The sequence below is a fragment of the Vulpes lagopus genome, chromosome 16, assembly GCF_018345385.1.
Source record: "Vulpes lagopus strain Blue_001 chromosome 16, ASM1834538v1, whole genome shotgun sequence".
In the NCBI taxonomy this organism is placed as follows: Eukaryota; Metazoa; Chordata; class Mammalia; order Carnivora; family Canidae; genus Vulpes; species Vulpes lagopus.
Window position 1 is genome coordinate 15103081 of NC_054839.1, and position 15785 is coordinate 15118865.

General features: G+C 36.2%; 1 protein-coding gene across 1 annotated transcript in view; it reads left to right on the forward strand.

The window, feature by feature from the left end:
* The window catches only part of UGGT2 (UDP-glucose glycoprotein glucosyltransferase 2), a 196012-nt gene that overhangs the window by 163955 nt on the left and 16272 nt on the right, over positions 1–15785 (forward strand). The window contains exons 30-36 of the mRNA XM_041731331.1: positions 542–626; positions 4726–4811; positions 6636–6734; positions 8041–8125; positions 11581–11763; positions 13571–13731; positions 14357–14471. Of these exons, the coding sequence (XP_041587265.1) occupies positions 542–626; positions 4726–4811; positions 6636–6734; positions 8041–8125; positions 11581–11763; positions 13571–13731; positions 14357–14471 (814 nt within the window). The remainder of the gene's footprint in view (positions 1–541; positions 627–4725; positions 4812–6635; positions 6735–8040; positions 8126–11580; positions 11764–13570; positions 13732–14356; positions 14472–15785) is intronic.

Genomic DNA, 15785 nt, shown 5'->3' on the forward strand with positions numbered 1-15785 from the left:
TGTATAACAAAATAGAAACATTCAAGTCATGCAGGTGACCATCATAGACACATTTTCAGTCTTACAGGTTTAACAACACACTTCAAATTTTGGTATTTGAAAATGGCTGCTGGATATTGAAAAGCTGTTGGACATAGAATTTCTTCAATTGTGATATATAACAACTTATTTTAAAGTCTCGAAAACATTTCATATTTTAATTGTCACTGTGATATATCAAAGACCTATGATAGATTCGACTTTTGTGATAATCTTGATAGATAGCAAAGATAAGCAATAATTCAATCTTGCTCAGTGATTAGGCAATATTGAATTTAGTGAGTTGCTTTTGTGCAATTTTAATTTGTATTAAGTTAAAATTGGATAATTTTGAAAATTGTGTATTATAGCATATCCTGACTATAGAAACAGCAAATATATGTACACACTGATGTTATGCTTACGTTTATTGCAAATGAATTTATTCTGTTATTTATACCATCATAATTGCATGTCTTTTCTGGAGTTGATTATAAACATTCACATGTTTTTCTGCTTTTAGGCATGAAGAAACTGACTCTGAACCAGACCTGGAAGATGTCATTGTTGTGATAAACAGCTTCAAGAGCAAAATACTGGAAGTACAAGTATGTGAGGCAGAAACTCTTGTTGTTTGTTCTCAGTATTAAGAATTATCTTTTTGTCCTTAGCTGATTAATTTTATTTTACAACTCATTTTGCAGTTTTACTACCTAAAATATTTTATTGGAACTCTGACATAAAAGAAAGAAGAGGATTAAGTTCATGAAGAGAAGGAACAACTTTTGTTAAGTTAGGATATGTCTGTTATATCTACTGTATCCATAGCCAGATAATGTTACAAATTAGGCTCAAGAGATGAGATCAGGAACACAGATTGAAAGTTAGCCCTGAAAAGAAAAAGTGATGCTTCTTTACTTTACCAAAGAGAAAAGAAAAAAAAGAGAAAGAAAAGGAGATTTTAATGATGGTAGATTTACTTCTTTGGATGAACTTAGCACTTACCTACTTAAAACTAGTAAAAATGTTAGGTAAATGTTTTTGAAACATCTTTTTTTTTTTTTTAAATATTTTTTTTTAATTTTTTTATTTATTATTTATGATAGTCACAGAGAGAGAGAGAGGCAGAGACACAGACGGAGGAAGAAGCAGGCTCCATGCACCGGGAGCCTGATGTGGGATTCGATCCTGGGTCTCCAGGATCGCGCCCCGGGCCAAAGGCAGGCGCCAAACCGCTGCGCCACCCAGGGATCCCTTTTTGAAACATCTTAAAAGCAATGAGGATCTGACAGTAACAAAATAATAAGGATAACAAGGAAATACAAAACCAAAATTAAAGGGAAAATAAGAGCCTAGTGAAGTAAGCAAGCACAGAAGCTTCTCTTGTCCTGAGAATATTTGTCCATCCTGATACACCTGAACTATCATTTTGATTTAACTTGCAGGGTGATGGGGACAGAAAGTAAAACCCTGGACCCATATAAAGTGGGTAATCTGTTAGAAGACCCTCTCTGCAATAAGCTGGCTATAGCTTCAGGGTAAGGATGAACCCTAGTAAATTATTCTACACAGTCTTTTAGCCCAAATTTTTATTGTGCAAGTAGTCCAGGAAACCCTGAGCTTTGATTTTGCACTGAACTAGTTCCACATTGATGAGATTGTACAGGCATTTGGCAGAAACATCTATATATCTCTGGAGTAAGATTACTGTATCCAAATACATAGAGAAAACCGCAGAAACAACAGAAAGCAGACACAGAAACACTCTCTATATTAGAATTATTGACCAGACTCTGAAACAACTGTGCTTACAGTATTTAAAGAAATAAAAGATAAGCTTGAAAATAATTGCAGGGAACAGAAAACTATAGAAGTGTATATCTGATTTTTTTTCAAGTAGAACTTCTGAAACTGAGTGATACAATAACCCAAAATAAGAATTCAATGGATGACTTTTACATGTCTAAAGAGAGAATTAGTGAATCAGAAAATAGACCAGAAAAGGTATTCTTGATGCAAGAGGGACATTTAAAAAGAGGATAATACAGCAGAGAGCATAAAAGGCATAGAGAATAGAGTGAAAAATGTGAGACTCCAGGACTAAACTTAATCTGGCTCTATCACTCTCTAGCTGTGTGACTCTGGATAGATTACTTAGCCTCTTTCTGTCTCATTTTCCTCATCTATAAATTGTAGTTAATAATGGAACCTACCTTACATGTCTGCTATAAGGATAAAGTAATTCAGTTTGTAAAATGCTTTATGAGTAGTAAATAATTAAAATCATTTTAAATAGAGTTCCAGATAAAGATGAAAGAATGAGGTAAATGTAACATTGCATGTCAACTATACTCACATTTAAAAAAAAAAAAAAGGAAGAGGTGCATCTAATATTTGAAGCACTAATGGCTGAAAATTTTCATGAATTGATGAAAGATACAAGTTTACATATTCAAGAAGTCCAGTGATCCCAAGCAAGAAAATTAAAAGAAATTCACACCTATACTCTGATAAAACTGCAGAATACCAAAGAAAAGAGAAATCTTGAGAGTAATCAGAGGAAAAAGGAAAAATCACCTTCAAAGAGCTATAGGTAGTCTGACTATTGATTTCTCAGCAGTAAGAATGAAGGCCCAGGAGGTACTGGAATGTTATTTAACAGCACTGAATGAAAAAAGGAATGGCAACCTAGAATAATTTACCCTGAAAAGATATCTTTCAAGAGGACACATAAAACAAGGTATTTTCAGACAAATGGAGAAAACTTAATTTGCCGCCAGCATATTCACACTATAAAAGAAGTTCTTAAAAAGAGGTACCATAGGCAGAAAGAAAATTATCTTCGAAGATTTAAATTTTAAATTTTAAATGAATGAAGAGAGGATAAAATGATAAATTTGTGGATAATTCTATGAACGGTGAACATATAAAACAATAGTAAGTCTTGGGAGGATTTTAAAAATATACAGAATGTAAGAACATAACATTTCATAAATTCATGAGCTGAATTTTTTCACTCTCTGTATTGGTTCTAATTTGACTTGTAACGCTGTAGTACAAAGAAGGTCAAACTCTTTCACCATACCCACCAAATCTTTGAGCGTAATAACCATCCCCTGCCAGAGTCAGACTTTCTGTAGCCCAATCACCTAGGTCCTTCAGTTGGTTTTAATAATACAGTTTTACCTCCTCACTGCCCATCTCTCAGAATTACATAGAAAAGGAGAAGTAAAAAAGATAACATTAAGGATCAGCCCGTGAATAGGAGTTCCACAGAAAAGAACAGAAAATGGAGGAGGGAAGGTATTTCACAGATAAGGAGAGAGAAAAATGTTCATGTCAAAAGGATCCACAGGTTAGTATGAGTGAAGAATGGACCAGATGAGACCCTAATAACTCTCAAGGAGAAAAGGCAGGCCACAGCCATAGAATGACCCTCACACTAGCATCAGACTTTTTATTTTCAAGATGGATGTTACAAGACAGCAAAATAAAGTCGTTAGTGTTCAGAGGAAAATTACTTTGAAGCTAGGATCCGTTAGCCAAATTCTTAATCAGATTCAGACGTAATGACAAAGTTATTTTCTGAAGGGTGAAGATTTAGAAAAATTATTTTTAACACCCCTTCTTGAAGGTATTTGTGAGCACAATAAAGATGAAGACCAAGAAACAAGTTAGGTATTTCGAGAAATGGTGAGATTAATCTGAAAACTAATGCAAAGAAAGCTTTGAAAGAAATAGGCAGTTAATTGTTGAACTCCAAGGAAAATATCTTCAAGAAGACAAGAATTCCACACAATTAACATGAATAATAAACTGTAACATGTTAGATATGTGGTAGAGAAGAAATTTATCTCATCACAAGAACAAAATAAATGCAATAAAATTCCAAGAAAAAAAATGTTTGTTGGAGGAATGCAAGAAAGCAGAATCCATTTGAAATGTCCAGTTTCCTGCACTTGGCACAGGGGTCACATTACTGTAACTGCACAGATATAACACAGTGATAGTGGCCTTGCAGACTCTTCAGTGAATGAGATTTACATTGTCACAATAAAGCACTACCTACTGACTTTCAAGCTGTAGAATAAACAGCTAAGTGCCAAAGATACAATGTTCTATCAAAGTAAATATAGGTATTATCTGTATATACAATGCTTAAGTAGAAGTTCAGCTAATATAAGGTGGGAGGTGGAGGGAAAGGGTAGAAATATTATTAGTATCCTTATCTTAGAATACAAGAGAAACTAAGTGTTGGAACAAAAAATATATATATTTAAGTATTATTTGAAGCTGTGAAGATACTCGGTAGATAATGATAATGATGTTACTACCAAAGCTTCCAGACAAAGAGAGGAAGAGTGATATAAGGGAAGCTCTACTCCTCTATTCATCACAAAGAATAAAAAGTGTCTAAACTCTGTGATTCCAGATATGCTAGGAGATGACATCTGAAGCTGATAAATCAGTAAATAGAAGCATAAGCACATTATTTGGCAGTATGGAGGTAATCACCAAAAGAACGAACAACAAGAGGTTAAACTGATCACTGAAACCAGATTGTGTCTGTGATGTTGTACTTGCCCTGTCACTATACCTGTCTTAGATTTACAGGGGTCACCCTGCCCCATGTGTTTCACTTTTAAGCATGCAGCATAATATTTAAAGCCACACAGTTCTAAGATTTTTCTTTACTGGGCTATCTAGGTGCAAAAAAAGCCAGACAAAATTAAGGAGGATATCCTTACCGATAAAGATGAAAAGAAAAAAGGAATGTGGGATTCCATTAAAAGGTAATTACTAGTGAATGTTTTAACATCTGATGATTGATCCATCAGGAATCTAGTATGCAGCAGGCCTGCAGATGGTAAACATCTAAGTGAAGCAAAGATCCTCTCCTCTTGAGGGATGAGATCGACACATAAATGTTAATACAACAGGATAGGAACTAGAGCTGTAAGACAGCTAAGAGTAAAGTGCTCTGCAAACCACAGGAGAAAAAGACTACATCTAGTTAGGAAGAATCTCTGGAAGGACTCCTTGGAGAAGTGTGTGCTCAAGATGTGTTCTGAAGGAGGGACAGGGTTTCAGAAGTTGGAGATAGAGCAAAGGTATGAAGACAAAAAGATTGAGTAGGTTCATAGGAACAGAAGTAGCTCAGCTTAGCTGAAACACTGGGACATTGAATGTAATAAAGAGTCTATAAATTAGGTTAGGGCCTATATTCATCAAAACAGGACTATATTGGCTTACATATGGAGAGTCCAGGAGTAGAGCTGGCTTTGGGCATTCAGGTGACATGATTTAGAAACCCTTCCTCCATGTCTTAGTTCTAGTCTCTGTGCCTCCTTTATTTTCAAATGAACTTTTATAAGGAAAAGCTTGCCATCTCCAGTGGGAAGAGCTTGCTTCTTTCCATGTAGTACGAGCAGAAGTCCCAGGGCTGGCTCATTGTCCAGTTGTTAGCCATTTGTTCCAAACAGAACTGGTCACTGTAATTCTGATCATGCTTGGGTCATATGCCTACCTCTAGAGCTGGTGAGAGGGCCTTGTTCCCCCCCAGACCTCACAGAATGAAACTGGAGGAGGAATGTCCCCCCAACCAAATACCGGGTTATTGTTACTAGAAGTATAAAGGATGTTAGATATGCAAAAATAAAAACTGCTATAGATCCACATTGTAGGGAACTTGGAAAGTCCATTTTAGAGATCTGAGTTTCATTTGAGTTATGATGGAGAACCACTGATCATTTTTATCAAGGGTGGGAAATAGAAAGTTTAAGCCAGATTCAACAACCTAGTCAGATTTTATTTTGGCAATCAGAAGCGCTCCCATCATTTGGGATTGTGCCCAGTTTAGGCCTCTTTCTGTAGTTGACTCCCTGTTTGATAAGAATGGTGTTTCTATTCCTTTATGTGCATTGATTGAGAAGGGCTCAAACCCCCTCATTTTGAGATCATTTGGAGGTTAGGTATGTTTGACAGGATAATAAAGCAGAATGTGGGCATTTTAAAGTGGGTATCTATCTGTAAGCTTCCATTAAATGCAGAAGATGGAGACAAGAATGAATACAGGTGACCATCAAATAATAGCTCACCATTTGCTGTACAGAAAGGGTACCAGAAGCAAACCCTGCTGTGTTAGGAAAGGAGAAGGCCTGTGTTCAGGAAGGTAGCTCCTCCAGACACATAAGTTTTGTTGATAATATAATGCTTTCACTTTTTAAATCTTAATTGTAATCATAACTTGGCAGTGTCAATCACATTTTTCTTATCTGGGAGATTACAACAAGAAAAGATTTGAAAAATGGTGTCCTAACAATCAGCGTTTAGCAAAATATATCTGTAGTAATTATAAGTTGTTTATGTTTTTCCAAATTTTAGTCATTCCAAATATCTGTGCATATAAAAATTAAAAAGTTAATTCAATAAAATTATTAAAAGGAAGGAAAATTATGCATTATGAATACTCCAAATAAAAGATTCAGTCACTTTTGTGTATGAGATGGGACTTGAGATATTTTCCTATTTTTATTGCATATTAAATTTAGTATTTAGGAATGTAAGGTTTGCAAATGCATAAAATGAAACTGTCAATCACTACTTTTTATTCCAAGTTTCACAAGAAGGTTGCACAAAGAAAAAGACAAAGAGGAAGCAGATATTCTAAACATTTTTTCAGTTGCTTCTGGCCATCTATATGAACGCTTCTTAAGGTACGTATATTTTTTATCCAATGCTTTGAAAAGTAATACATAGTTCAAAAAGAATTTCAAAAGTTTAGAAGAATTAAAGAATGTACAGTGAAAAAAAATCCACCTGTTTTCTTATTACCCAGTCTCCTTCCAACAGGAAACCAATATTATTTTCATAACTTGACAGATATATTTAGATAAGCAAATATATTTTCTTCATTTTTAACTTTTTACTTAAAAAATAACAAAGTATATGTTGTTCTGCACCTTGCTTTTTTCTTTCTTTTTGAAAATTATTTCTTTATTTGAGAGAGAGAGAGAGAGAGAGAGAGAGAGAAAGTGAGTACATGCAATTAGGGGGAAGAGCAGAGGAGGAAGAGGATCTCAACCAGATGCCCCACTGAGCATGGAGCTAGATGGGGGCTTGATCTTACGACTCTACCCTGACATCATGACCTGAGCCAAAACCGAGTCGGTTGCTCAACCAACTGAGCTACCCAAGCACCCTACTTTTTTCTTTCTTAACTTAAAATTATGAGAACAGGGCTTGATTCCATGACCCCAAGATCATGACCTGCACCAAAATCAAGAGCTGGATCCTTAACTGAGCCACCAGGCGCCCCACGTGTATTTTTAAAACACAGATTGGTTCTGTATGGCTAGGAAATAAACATATATTGTTGTAACAATATGATATGTGAAAAAATGTATATACAGTAAATTTCCCTTTTCTGGTGAGGAAATACCTTATTTTACAAAAAGGAGGGGTAGGATAAGAGGAGGAAAGCCTAATTACAAACTACAGAGGGCTGTTTTTAAAATTTTTTATATAGAAGGATGTCAGAGAATCTCTCAAAAATATTTGAATATGTGTTGATATTTTAATATGGCACTTTAGATAGATCTGTATCTTCTCCAGCCAGAGGTCTAGCATAGGAAGAAAAGTGACCCATCCAGTGAATTTACTGAAACAGGTTATTCAACTCTTCCTGTTTCATATACCTGATATTAGCAGCATAGTAATAGAGTGGAGATTAGAATGTAGTTCAACTAAACAAGACTATTTTGGGGTCTACTGAAACAAATGAAAATCAGTTTATTCTGCATAGTGTGTGTGTGTGTGTGTGTGTGTGTGTGTGTGTAATGTATATATCCTTACACAGTATATACTTGCTGAGGAGTCATAATTTGTGAAGGTACTTAAGTCTATTTCTCCGTAATTCATAGTGAAAACTTAGTATCTGTAGGTAGTTATATATATAATAATTGGGAAAACAGGATGAACTCCCATTAATGTTAACTTACTGGGTTTAATGTTCCCTTACAGAATTATGATGCTTTCTGTTTTACGTAACACCAAAACACCTGTGAAATTCTGGTTTCTAAAAAATTATCTCTCACCAACATTTAAAGTAAGTGCATTAATCTTTTTATTATACAATGGTTCAATATTTGAATAGTAAATTCTTTATATTGTTGTAAGTTCACATAATATTTTCAGAATGAGTCTTTTGAAATTACTGTTTTTAATCAATTTTAAAACTTTGGTATTCACTATTATTTTATCTAAAGAAAAATTCTATGCTGTTTTTAAGGTATTTAAAAGGACAGAAGGAGATGGTTTAAAATCAGGAAGATCGGTGGCTTTTCATGATAATGAATATAATTAAAATTTGGCAATGAAAAATATGTACAGATTGTCAATAAAAAGAATTAGATACTGTCATAATTTTACAAAGATAGGCTAGAACAGTAGTATCTGGAGAATATGAAAAACTGTATCATAGGAAATAAATTTGATAGTCTCGAGAATAAAAAGGCTCTTTTATCTTTGTGTAGCATGGTGATTGCTATGGTGGTGGTTTGGGTACTATATTTAGAAGTGTGAGGCATTTTATCTTAAGAAGTTTTCAGATGGCCAACCACTGTTACCCTTTACTCAGCCTCACACTCCTGCCTCAAACTGTACCCTGTTTCTCCCATCCTACAGGTTCATCAGATTTCATGTAAGTTAGGGTCTCATTCATTAGCAGTTCAAAGGAGTTCACTTTTTCTAATCCAAAACCAGTGGTAAAAGCAGAAATGAAAATAGCCAGCCATGTTTTTATTCCCTAATATTGCTGGCACATTGCTAAGTACTTTATTACCTACATGATTTAGTTGCTCTTCATAGCATTCTGTTCCCAGAAAGCCAAGATGCAGAAATCACATAACCGGCCTATACAGTTGGGAGGTATCCAAGCCTACCCTTAGGTTCAGAGATTAACTAGAAGGACTCACAGAACTAAGAAAAGCCATTATATTCCCAGTTACAGTTTATTACAGCAAAACAATACAGATTAAAATGAATAAGGCAAGGAGATGTGTATGCACAGGGCAGGGTTCAGGGGAGACCAGAGCCAGAGCTTCCAGCTGTACTGTCCCAGTTGGTGGACAGAGCCTATTTCTCCCAGCAAACCTGTAACAATACATGTGGAATGATGCCAGCTAGGAACGTTCACTCAGACTTTGGTGTCCCGAGTTTTCTGGGGGGTTGGCCACATAGACCCACCAGACTGCCACCTGACTGACCTTTGCCTCCAGCCCCTCCAGAGGTTGAGCGTCATGATACCTTGTGGCTCAGAGTCCCAACTTTAAGTCCCATTGTTAGCAGAGACTATTTGGTGTGGCCCAAGGCAGGACAGTACAAGGATAGAGGCTACCTCCTAGGAACCTGGGGCAAAGTCCCTAACGCTTCTTTGAGCAAAATCTGTCATTTAAAGCTGAGGCTTGAGATCAAACAGCTAATTAGGAACATAGCTGAGATCTGATCCCAAGCATTCTGCCCTTAAAGCCCAGGTGCTTTACCCTATGTCACAGCCTTTCCCACAGCCACCACCAAGAGTGCTACCTGTTGTGCTCATTTAGCAGTAGATAAACTGAGAAAGAACTCATTAGTATAAATAAGTCATACTAGTTTGTTACCAAATTTTTGTGGGTTTTTTTTTTAAGATTTTATTTATTCATTAGAGACAAAGTGGGGGTGGGGCAGAGACACAGGCAGAGGGAGAAGCAGGCTTCATGCAGGGAGCCCGATGCGGGACTCAATCCCGGGAATCCAGGATCATGCCCTGGGCCAAAGGCAGGCACTAAACCGCTGAGCCACACAGGGATCCCCATGTTACCAAATTTTTGATGTTATCCTACTATCACTACATAAGGGGATTAATTCTACAGATAGTAGAAGTACAGAAGTACAAGATAGTACAATCTGAAGATTCTCTTAGCAGGCAGTGATACCATTCAGTGGAAACATAGCGCCATATCTACATAATGTTCTTACTCTACCACATGGCCAAAAGTAACAGCATATCTGAAATAGCATTTTCTGTCTTTTTGGAATTCTGTTCCTTTCTCTCAAAATGTTTATCTTTTTGAAACTTTTCAGTGAAGCACAGTGTGTACAAATCATAAGTGTGCAGCTTGGATGAAATTTTAAAAAGTTAAAATACCGCATAACCAGCAGTCAGATACAGAAATCACTAGTTCTCTACATCTTTCCTTCCAATTTTCAAAACATACTTCATCTTTTCCTTCAAATCTTTGATGAATTATACCTACTAGATCTTTCCTTCCAATTTTCAAAACATACTTCATCTTTTCCTTCAAATCTTTGATGAATTATACCTACTTAGTGAATGATCCTTTACTGACCCATAATCTCAAATTACAGTCCATTCTGATTTTTCACTCTACTTCCCTCCCCTTTTTAAAACTTTCCCCCTACCACTATGTTCTGTAGATGACTTTCTTTTATTTTCTGCCCACCACCTCTAAAATATAAGCCTTATGGGGACCATGACCTGTATCTATTTTGTTCCCTTCTGTATCCGTAGGGCCTATAGTAGTGCCTGGCACCTAGGACATGCTCTGTGAAAATGTTAATGCATATTTGTGGATTAGCTTTTCTACTTTCTCCTAGTATACTTTTTTAAAAATTTGAAACCAAAACAATGGTTCTCAGCAACTGTCCCAGCCATAATTGCAACATTTCAATTCACAGATAAGACCACTGCTTACTCTAAGGAATGTAATTTAATTCCACAAAATTGCCTACAAAAGGAAGAAAATTAAACTAGGTGCATAACCAGCAACAAGCTACAAATGAGAACCGAGGAGGAAAAAGCAAGTTCTCTTATCTGCTGAGCCATCTTTCCCCACTGTTGTAGCACTCTCCCTCTGACTCTGGGGCTCTTGAGCCAAGCCTAGCCAACAGTGTATTTCATTAACAGCTCTGTTTTAAACAGAATAAGATAGTCTAAATCTGTAAGACTCTGAATCTAATGTCAAACATCCAGATCCACAGTGACTGCCCTGTATTTTTAATTCCTGAATTAGTCATAAATCTCAAATGTGAAACTTCTGTAGAGAACCTAATTTATCAATTTACAACTCATTTTGTGTTTTTTTGCACACCCTCTTCATGTCTTATCTGTCTGACCAGCCAATATGTTCACATTCACATAAACTGTTTGATGCATCCATGTTCCAAGATCCAGACACTTTTCTTCATATAGTCAGGCTTTCTCAGGTCAAACATTGGTAGTAAAAACTAGAGGAACATTTATTTTAGTTAATAAGCTTGCTAGTCAATATGGTGTACCTATTTTTTAATGTCATCTATACTTGTCTTTTTATATTTGTCAGCATTTTTGTATTCTTCAATAATAGATGTAAGTTGTAAAAGTAATTTAGGCATTTTACCAATTAGCTTATAACAATTTATAGTAAAACTCTACTTTTTACAATGTTAATTTTTTTCTCTAAAACAAAAACTATTTTCTCTTCCTTGAACATGTTGGATTTGTGTGTATGTGTATGTTTTTAGGAGGTAATTCCTCACATGGCTGAGGAGTATGGATTCCAGTATGAACTAGTGCAATATAAATGGCCCCACTGGCTTCATCAGCAGACTGAAAAACAGAGGATTATTTGGGGTTACAAAATTCTTTTCCTCGATGTCCTTTTTCCTCTAGCAGTGGACAAAATCATTTTTGTTGATGCTGACCAGGTAATAAGATTAATTATTGTTTTTAGTATCACTTAACTTTTTTTGTACTTCTGTCTGAGTGTAGGGACTCCATTTATGTTGCTGGTGTTCATTATTATCTTTGTTACCACACCACATAAAAATATGTGACAAGAATATGATACATAAGGAAAATATCTTTAAAAAAAAAAAAAGGAAAATATCTTTAAAAATAATTTTAAAAAAAAGACTGTCAGAATTCCAGGGGAAAATCAAATGTATCACAAGAAGTACCACTTATTATTTAGGACATGGTAGTTTTCTCTCTGAAGTAGTAGTTTTTTTAATTTTGGTAATTAAAAAATAAGTACTGACATTAGTCACAATAAAAGTAGTTGTCTGAGTTCCTATGAAAATGAGCTGATTGTTTAAAATGAGCTATTTCTTCTTGCTGAAAAAATTGGCTATTACAGGTAACTCTCCTTGAGTCTCCCATGGCAATTGTGGGCATTAGCCACATCCTCCTCACTCTACTTAAGGGAGAAAAATGTCCCAAATTTAGCCCCCAAAAAACCATTACAGTACTCACCTTTCAAAATTTATATATCTAAAAATTTACCCTTTGCATGCCTTTGTAATCATCAATGAGAAAAAATATTTGAAAAATACACAGAATTTTTAAGAACAGTGAGGTGTAAATATTAACATTACATAAATTGTACAAGTTAGTACAATTTATATTTAGGACAAAAAGTATATTTTCAAATCCTGTATTAGAATTTACTTATAAACTCTATTATTATTTTTGTAGTATTTTCCAAATTGAGAAGTATAAATCATTATAATTAAAAATTAAGAAAACTGGCAAATGTGAGTAATGAACTAAGGACTTCCAAACAGACCATCTAACATAAAATATATTTCTCCTGTCTTCCCCCAACTTACACAGTGATATTTCCCAGCAGGCTTGAATCTGTTAAAAAAAAAAATGTGTCTGAAGGGCACAGTTGGTTGAGCGTCCAACTCTTGGTTTCAGCTCAGGTCATGGTGTCAGGATCCTGGGATCTAGCCCTGCATCAGGCTCAGCATGGAGTCCGCTTGGGATGATTTCCCTCCCGCTCTACCCCTTCCCCTGCTCACACTCACTTGCTCACTCTCTTAAATAAATAAAACCTTTATTTAAAAAAGAAATATACTAATATTATTTCATTAAAGCCATTGAAGATTCATCAGGAGGTTTTTCTTTATCATTCAGACTAATATTTGTCAATACTACAATAATGGAGATTTATCATAATTATTTTGAATTATTAGTCTATACCTTGATAAACTAAGAGTGGCATACTATGAAATATTTAATTTCTTCCCAAAATACATTTTGTTTAAACTGTCTTCATTAAAGTGGCATGACCAGGGATGCGTGGGTAGCTCTGATTTCTGCTCAGGTCATGATCTCGGGATCCTGGTATCAAGCTCTGTGTAGGTCTCTGTGCTTGGCAGGGAGTCTGCTCATCCCTCTCTCTCTCTGCCCCTCCTCCCGCTCATACTCTCTGTCAAATAAATAAATCTTTAAAAAAAAAATGACAGAACAAACTCTTCTTGTTACTGAGTAAGACCACTGTCATATAGACTAGGCATATACATCTTAGGTTTCTTTTAATCTATAAGAACAAGAGAAAAGGAACTTAGTAAACTCCCTACTGCTTGAAAGAGCTGTGAGAAAAAAAAACAATTTTTATTTCCACAGTCAAGTAATGATTTGAAATTCTCATAAAAAGGGGCTTATTATATAATAATAACATTATGTTAGTTGATAGTTTTCATCAGAGAAACCATTTTAATTATTTAGATTGTGAGACATGACTTAACAGAACTCCGAGATTTTGATCTGGATGGAGCACCTTATGGGTATACCCCATTTTGTGATAGCCGCACTGAAATGGATGGATATCGTTTCTGGAAAAAGGGATACTGGGCATCACATCTTTTAAGAAGGAAATACCATATCAGGTAAGAAAACTTCTACTCTTCCTTTTTAGTAACTAAATAACTTATTGGATCACAGTACTCAGTTTTTTTGAAATCGGACAATAAGGGCAACCAATTAATGTTTATTGCATGCCAGTCACTCTTACAAGACTTTACATGAATTAACTCATAAAATCTGTCTGACAACCTTTTGAGATACTCTTACCCTCGTTTTTATAGATGTGGAAACTGAGGCACACAGCACTCATGTAACTTGCCCAGGCTTATACTGTTAGTGCATAGCTGAGCCCAGGAGTTAAACCCAAGTAATAGGACTCCAGTGAGAAGCTCCTAACCACTACAGAATAATAATTTGTTACAGAATAACTTGTTGCATACTGTCTTCAAAGCTGCTGTTGTTTTGTAGAGCCATGACTTTCATGGTATCTTAGAAAAAAACTTGAGGTGACTCTACAAGGATATGATCCGAACAGTATTTATAACAAACCTCAGACCTCTCAGAAACAGTTGGGAGAAAATTCATGAAAGGATTCATTCTTATTAGACCCAGGGCTATCTAATGTCAGTTCCATTACTGTGGACAGTCACTGGGGGGAAGTGAAAATACATGACCAACTTGAGCCACCAAGACGGTTCACTGTTGCAGTGCCTTGTATGTAGTGGATCTCAAGAAGTTCCGAAGAATTGCAGCAGGGGACAGGCTCCGGGGCCAGTACCAAGCTCTCAGTCAAGATCCAAACAGTCTTTCAAACCTCGATCAGGTAAGTAGAATGTTCCCAGACTCATTTTCGACACATAGATACAGACTGTTCCAATTCCCTGCTTGTAACCTTCAAAATCTTACATTTTCAGCCTCTTTCTCCCCTTGGTACAATTCTGTATTGGGTATCTCAACTATCTTGACTCACACATAATTTTTTCACTTTCAGTTCAACATTTTCAAAACAAATCATACTTTATCTTCACTTTTCTTTCCTTAGACCTTTTTGCCCCACTACATGCTCTGTCTTGCTTACCATATATTTTTCTTATTTCCATCATCATTTAAACATGTCTCTATCTCTGATCTTTAAGACAAATACCCTTCGTCCTGTGTCCCACCTGAACTAATTAGCCAACAAATTTCCAGATTCACTTAACCTAATGATATGACTCGGAACCTCCCAGAATTATGCGGACAACAAGCACAGCTTCCCCAAGAGGGTCACTGGAAGTGAGGATAAGCAGGATCATTTCTGCTTTGCCCCCTGGGACCCCTGTAATTCTTCCATGTGACGACACAGCACCATATAATGGCTGGTGATTTAGACTGTAATGCTACCTCTGGAGGACGACACCCCACTTTTGCAGGGTACTGTCTCCAAGGTAGCACCTCTTGTGCCTTCAGTAAATCATTCTATTGCTCTATCAGGCCAGCAGCTTCTGGGTGGTGTAGAATGCGACAGGACCATGGGATCTCTTGGTCATGTGCTCTCTGCCAGGCTTCCTTTCCTTGCTATGAAGTGGGTCTCTTGGTCTAATGCAATATTAAACGGAATCCCTTCTCAGTGGATAGCTCTGTAAGCCCTTCAGTAACGGCACTCAGTCTTTGCAAGCAGGAAAGGCAGACCTATACACAGAATGTATATAATTCAGTTCAGAAAAATCTATGTCCCTAGTTGGTTTAGAAAGGGTCCAATCTAGTCAGCTTGCCACCAAGCAGTTGATTAGTCTTTACAAAGTATAAATGCTATGTCAGAAGCTCACTGTTTGTCTCTGCTATTGGCAGCTCTAAGAGCTAGATCAGACCTGGTAAGTGGGAGCCCATGCCATTGGGCCCACACATAGTTTCCATTTCTGCCTTCATTGAATACCCCTTCATGTACCCATTGTACCGTTGGAGTGGTCAGTGACCAAGGCTGGCTTGCTTACATCAACAGGTCACATTCATTCTGTGTGTCACCTGGTACTACTTTTCTGTTGAATGCTTTCTGGTAGATATTTAACATGCAGTACACAAAGATCTTGATCGTTTTTGCCATTCTCATAGGTTCATCCATAAGCTCCTACCCCAGAATTCATTGTCATTAATCTTC